This window comes from Sinocyclocheilus rhinocerous, unplaced genomic scaffold (genome assembly GCF_001515625.1).
Source record: "Sinocyclocheilus rhinocerous isolate Xijiao unplaced genomic scaffold, SAMN03320098_v1.1 scaffold43, whole genome shotgun sequence".
In the NCBI taxonomy this organism is placed as follows: Eukaryota; Metazoa; Chordata; class Actinopteri; order Cypriniformes; family Cyprinidae; genus Sinocyclocheilus; species Sinocyclocheilus rhinocerous.
The window spans coordinates 22667-29633 of NW_015628370.1; the positions used below are offsets into that span (position 1 = coordinate 22667).

Genomic DNA, 6967 nt, shown 5'->3' on the forward strand with positions numbered 1-6967 from the left:
AACATGTGACAGAAGACACTTAACAAGCATGCAAAGTTTCATACACATCTGACCATAGGTGGCGCTATAACAGTTAAAGCAACCTGAAGAAACAGTATTTCTGTAGTAAATGACCTCAAATTGCAATAAAATGTTCATATATTCACTTATACACTGTATCTTCATATCATGTAATAGATCTTCTCATTCTGAATAACTTTACCTCCGGGACCAATGCTGTCAATCAAACTGTTCATTAAATATTTGAGATTATTTTAAAAACCTACTTTTGTGAACTTGTCCTCTGTTTTTAACTCAAAATCAATCAAATCAGTGCAGTACTATTCTGTAGTCTCTCTAGGTCAATAATTATCAAAAAAATGTTGAAAATTTGCAAAACATTTGTAATGTTTTAATATGTTCTTTATATTGTGTACCCAAAGGCCTAAAATCCTAAAAGAAAGCCCACAATGTCTCTCAAAACTGTGTAAAATGATGCATAATTTCATTTTAAACAAGCATGCAAAATTTAAGAGAGATTGTGCAAAAAATTACATTATAATAGTTATAAAGGTTAAACACAGTGTTGTATGAGAAATTGCATTTATAACCACTAGATGGCAGTGGAAGACCACTAATGGAATTAAACACATTGGCATTAAAATGCACTTAAACAGTACTGTTCATAGGTTTGATGGATTCATGCTTAGACAGTATAAAATCACTGTTATAACATTTAAAATCACATTTAGTCATAGTTAACCATTTTGTTCATACAGACATATTAGTTTTTACAATTATGCCAGATTATGATTACAGTGAAACCTGAAAATGACATATAAACTCCTAAAAAGAGACGACTTGCAATAAATATTGTCACCTATCATTTATGTCAAATATCTATATCTATAACAAAATGTGTGTGAATTTATGTCTGTGTGTGTGTGTGTGTGCGCAAGTATGCTTTAATATAGTAGTATTAATATAGTAGTTTAACCATTTCATTTCTGTGTGTGTCTGTGTCTGTGAGCCTTTTCTCCATTTTGGATGTGTTTTACTTTCAGCCATACATCTAGGTTGGTCTAGTCCCTAAAAGCATACCACCTTCAAGGCCTTAAAGTGCTTGATCCCCGGCAAGTGCTGCTTGCAGCTATATTTTTCCTTTTGTTTTTTCTCTCTCTCTCTTTCTCTCTCTCTCTCTCTCTCTATATATATATATGCAATGTTTAGGCTCGTATGGAGCGTGACATGAGTAATAGGCGTATATATGGTGAGGAGGAGACTCAGGAGGGGGCAGCAGGCAGTGAGTTCGGAAAGAAACAGAGAGAGGAAGCACGGAGGAAGAAGTATGGCATCGTTACGAAGGAGTTCAAGGTGGAGGACCAGCCCTGGATCCTTAAAGTTAATGGCAAGGCAGGAAGACGGTATAGGTTTCTGCTTTTATCCTTTTCTGCTTTTATCCTTTTCATCTTATTGACACTTGTTTTGTGTTATTTGTGAGTGTGTTTAGCTGCCCATACTTACAATAAAGCTTGATAAGCCAATAATTGTTGTTCTATGTCAATGAATGCCGAAGTTTTGTCTACTACACATACTCAACATACTCAAGAACTAAAGGTGTTTTCAGCACCTGCTAACTATCCACCTTAACGTGGAAGTAAGCCATTTTAGCCATTTTCATAAGACTTCTGATTCATTAGCAACTTTTTTAAACAATATTTTTAAGAAATCACACAATTTTAAAACATCATCCATGTTTTAATTTAAACAGTAAACCTCTGTTATGCAGCACTTTTTTTTGTTGTTGCTAAAAATCAAAGGAATGGTTTAAATTTCATTTGATTAAATTTTAAATGATTAATGAAAAAGTTTTATGCATTCATTGATTATTGCTGTTTTTGATATTACATTTGTATTAAATGATAAAACACATAAACCAGAAAAAATTATAAGGGCACTATTATTGTTACAATTTTAATAAATTAAAATGTTAAAAAGTTTTATGAACTCAACTGATTAGACAGCCATTTTGATTATTCAAATTTCATTAAACCGTTAAAATGCAAAACACAGATTTCATAGGGCCCTGCATTAAGATAGTTTTAAAATGTGTTTTATGAGACTATTTTTGATTGCTGTCAGCATTTTGTTGAGTTTATATGTTGCTTGCCTTATATGAGGACTACACCTCATTAAAACACTGCCCTATTGTTCCTCTTTATCACTCAGATTCAAGGGTCTGAAAAAAGGTGGAGTCTCGGAGAACGCTTCCTACTACATCTTCACACAGTGTGCTGATGGGGCCTTTGAGGCGTTTCCCGTTCACGCCTGGTACAACTTCACACCGCAGGCCAAACACCGCACGCTCACAGCAGAGGAGGCAGAGGAAGAGTGGGGCAGGTGAGGGCAGGTTGAGTGTTGCATTCATGAGAACAGCTCTGATGGCTCTCCTGAGAGGCCATTGTCAAATAATTGTAAACGCGTCTAAAGCTCAGACACCACATCTGCTTATTTTTCCACATAGGAGAAACAACGTGGTGAATCACTTCAGTATCATGCTTCAGCGACGCCTCAGAGGACAGGAGCGAGGAGAGGAGGATGAGGAGGAAGGAGAAAAGGGGGGGAAGAAAAAGAAGACAGTGAAACCTGAAAATGACATATAAACTCCTAAAAAGAGACGACTTGCAATAAATATTGTCACCTATCATTTATGTCAAATATCTATATCTATAACAAAATGTGTGTGAATTTATGTCTGTGTGTGTGTGTGTGTGCGCAAGTATGCTTTAATATAGTAGTATTAATATAGTAGTTTAACCATTTCATTTCTGTGTGTGTCTGTGTCTGTGAGCCTTTTCTCCATTTTGGATGTGTTTTACTTTCAGCCATACATCTAGGTTGGTCTAGTCCCTAAAAGCATACCACCTTCAGGGCCTTAAAGTGCTTGATCCCCGGCAAGTGCTGCTTGCAGCTATATTTTTCCTTTTGTTTTTTCTCTCTCTCTCTTTCTCTCTCTCTCTCTCTCTCTATATATATATATGCAATGTTTAGGCTCGTATGGAGCGTGACATGAGTAATAGGCGTATATATGGTGAGGAGGAGACTCAGGAGGGGGCAGCAGGCAGTGAGTTCGGAAAGAAACAGAGAGAGGAAGCACGGAGGAAGAAGTATGGCATCGTTACGAAGGAGTTCAAGGTGGAGGACCAGCCCTGGATCCTTAAAGTTAATGGCAAGGCAGGAAGACGGTATAGGTTTCTGCTTTTATCCTTTTCTGCTTTTATCCTTTTCATCTTATTGACACTTGTTTTGTGTTATTTGTGAGTGTGTTTAGCTGCCCATACTTACAATAAAGCTTGATAAGCCAATAATTGTTGTTCTATGTCAATGAATGCCGAAGTTTTGTCTACTACACATACTCAAGCAAGCATGAAACTAAAGGTGTTTTCAGCACCTGCTAACTATCCACCTTAACGTGGAAGTAAGCCATTTTCTAAAAATGTATAAGACTTCTGATTCATTAGCAACTTTTTTAAACAATATTTTTAAGAAATCACACAATTTTAAAACATCATCCATGTTTTAATTTAAACAGTAAACCTCTGTTATGCAGCACTTTTTTTTGTTGTTGCTAAAAATCAAAGGAATGGTTTAAATTTCATTTGATTAAATTTTAAATGATTAATGAAAAAGTTTTATGCATTCATTGATTATTGCTGTTTTTGATATTACATTTGTATTAAATGATAAAACACATAAACCAGAAAAAATTATAAGGGCACTATTATTGTTACAATTTTAATAAATTAAAATGTTAAAAAGTTTTATGAACTCAACTGATTAGACAGCCATTTTGATTATTCAAATTTCATTAAACCGTTAAAATGCAAAACACAGATTTCATAGGGCCCTGCATTAAGATAGTTTTAAAATGTGTTTTATGAGACTATTTTTGATTGCTGTCAGCATTTTGTTGAGTTTATATGTTGCTTGCCTTATATGAGGACTACACCTCATTAAAACACTGCCCTATTGTTCCTCTTTATCACTCAGATTCAAGGGTCTGAAAAAAGGTGGAGTCACTGAGAACGCTTCCTACTACATCTTCACACAGTGTGCCGATGGGGCCTTCGAGGCATTTCCCGTGCATTCCTGGTACAACTTCACGCCGCAGGCCAAGCACCGCACGCTCACAGCAGAGGAGGCAGAGGAAGAGTGGGGCAGGTTGAGTGTTTGTATTCATGAGAACAGCTCTGATGGCTCTCCTGAGAGGCCATTGTCAAATAATTGTAAACGCGTCTAAAGCTCAGACATCACATCTGCTTATTTTTCCTCATATAGGAGAAACAAAGTGGTGAATCACTTCAGTATCATGCTTCAGCGACGTCTCAGAGGACAGGAGCGAGGAGAGGAGGATGAGGAGGAAGGAGAAAAGGGGGGGAAGAAAAAGAAGAAGGGAGGCAGGGGAGGAGACCTGCGCATACATGACCTTGAGGATGATTTGGAAATGAGCAGCGATGAGAGTGACGGCAGCAATGGAGACGGTGAGCAAAGGCTCTGAGAGCAAGAGGAGTGTCAAATGTAGGGCTGTCTTACCAAAATGTCTTCTTTCAATGCAGATGATGAAGCCAAGTCAAAAGCTAAAAAGGACAAAGGCCCCAAAGGCAAGGGAAAGAAGAAGAAGAAAAAGGGCAGCGACCTGGAAGGATTCGAGGATAGTGATGATGGCGACTTTGAGGGGTTGGAGGTGGACTACATGTCTGATGAGAGCAGGTGAATCTTTATGTACAGTTACTGTTGCCACATACTAACAGCCCTTTATCCAAAGTCTCTCTTCATGGTTACTGCAGCCTAATCATCATCATCATTCTTTCTTTGCTCCAGTTCTGAAGAAGAGGAGCCAGAGAAGACCAAGCCCAATAAGGGAGAGGACGTACCTAAAGGTTGGTGATTTTGAAGGTGTTTTTTTTTCTTTTCCTTTTTGCAGGAGTGCACTTCATTTAATTCTGATGTTTGATTTGAGACAACTCCATGAAGCTCCAACACCTTTTTTTCAGGGATTGATGAAATGTCTGACAGTGAGGAAGAGAGTGAGGAAGAAAACAAGAATGAGGAAGATGGCAAGGAGGAAGAAGAGGAGGAAGATGGAAAGAAGACACCGGTGCAGGTGGAAAAGAAGAAAAAGAAAGGTAAAGGCAGTCTCATTTTGGATTTTTATTTCTTTGTATTGCAAAGTGTTGTGGCCTTAAGTCTCACATGGGATGAAGAGGATTAAGTAAGCAAGTTTTTCAAAGTGTTAGTTATGTTTATTGGAGACTAGGCATACCACTAAAAATTTAAATAAAATGAAGGAATTAATTGTCAGTTCATTTAAAAATAAAAACCTTTTTTTTTAAATGACATATTTAAAAATTATTTAATTAATGTTTAAAAATAAATAGACATTCATAACTTTATTTTAGTAATAATAAAAATTCTAGTTAAATGCAACAGTAAAATAATGCATTTAAAAATATTTTAAATGCAACTATTAAAATGCATTGTCAAATCACTTTTCTTTTTTTTTAAGTGCTAATCTTAGTCCTCCATAATGTGGACATTCTCTGTATTTTATATATAAGAGTGTGTGTATATATATATATATATATATATTTGTTTGTTTGTTTGTTTTTGTAAAAAAAAAATGTTTCAGACAGCAGTGGCGAGTCCGACAGCTCAGAGGACAGTGATATTGAAGGAGAGGCAGCTTCAGCACTGTTCATGGTGGTAATGTCCTATATTTGTGTGTGTGTGTTTGGGAGAGTGTTTGAGAGCGAAGATTCTAATGTTGTTTCATGTGTATATGGTACAGTGCTCTCTTGTTGTCTCCCCTCTCACAGAAGAAGCGCACTCCTCCTAAGCGAGGGGGTGGTCGTGGCTCAGCAGGTAGTTCAAGGACAGGAAGTCGACCTGGCACACCTTCTATTGACAACGCCGCCACTTCCAACACACTTCGTGCTGCTGCCAACAAACTGGAGCAAGGTACACTCAAAAAAAAAAAAAAAAAAACCTGATTAAAAATGTTAATCAAATGAGTTACATATAGCATAGTAAAAAAAAGAATTCAGTTATTATTGCAGGGTGTCCACAGGTCCTTAAAAAGTCTTAAATATGATGTTCTCTGATGTTCTCTGTGAAAGCTTCTTGAGATATTTCAGTGACAAAATTACTAACTTAAGACTTAGTGTCTGCCCCACTTTAACTGTTTCTCCAACTCTGTCATCTGCCTCTGCCTTTTGGGATGCTTTCAAACCTATCAATTTCCAGGCATTGAAGGAGGTGATTGACAAGCTCAAACCCTCATTTTGTTCTAACAATATTCACCCGATATTCTTAAAATTAATCATTGATTCAATTGGACCTGGTTTGGTGTCTCTTATCAATAAGTGTCTCCAAACTGGCGCTGTCCCTGCCAGTCTTAAAGTAGCTACAGTCACTCTCCTACTCAAAAAGCCTTCACTTGACTCTTCTGTTCTAAAAAAATGAACTTGAACTAAATAACATTTTCCTAATATGAGGCCTTAAAAAGTCTTAAAATGTCTTAAATAACGTTTTCCTAATAAAGGGCCTTAAAAAGTCTTAATGTCTTAAATTCCGATTTGATGGGTCTTAAATATTTTTGTCACATTACCGCTAAAATATCTTAAGTCTGACGGACCTAATGACTGTTTACAATCATTTTTTCTTCCCCGTGGTAAGTTAATGCGTCATCAGAGAGAATTGCAGTAAGTTAGCAGAATACAGAATACAAGGTCGCACTGCTGAGGTGAGGCTCACTCTGTTTGTCTCTTTGTGAGAGTCTTCATAACAAATGAGCGTAACAGCACACATAAACTCAGAAGAAACACACTGAGGTAAAAATTCAGAATGTTTAGTTTATTCATAACATGATATAGTTAAATAACACCATGACAAGTGAGCTATTTTACTCAATATTCTCACGACGCAAAAA

At 36.7% G+C, this 6967-nt stretch overlaps 1 protein-coding gene across 5 annotated transcripts in view; it reads left to right on the forward strand.

The window, feature by feature from the left end:
• The window catches only part of LOC107737737 (general transcription factor IIF subunit 1-like), a 14622-nt gene that overhangs the window by 2482 nt on the left and 5173 nt on the right, over window positions 1-6967 (forward strand). For 4 of the 5 annotated variants that reach the window (XM_016549322.1, XM_016549323.1, XM_016549324.1 and 1 more), the window contains exons 5-12: window positions 1210-1403; window positions 4030-4200; window positions 4318-4520; window positions 4596-4749; window positions 4861-4919; window positions 5034-5165; window positions 5669-5742; window positions 5856-5997. In XM_016549322.1, coding sequence (XP_016404808.1) covers window positions 1210-1403; window positions 4030-4200; window positions 4318-4520; window positions 4596-4749; window positions 4861-4919; window positions 5034-5165; window positions 5669-5742; window positions 5856-5997 — 1129 coding nt within the window. The remainder of the gene's footprint in view (window positions 1-1209; window positions 1404-4029; window positions 4201-4317; window positions 4521-4595; window positions 4750-4860; window positions 4920-5033; window positions 5166-5668; window positions 5743-5855; window positions 5998-6967) is intronic. The other variant, XM_016549321.1, reaches the window with a different exon arrangement.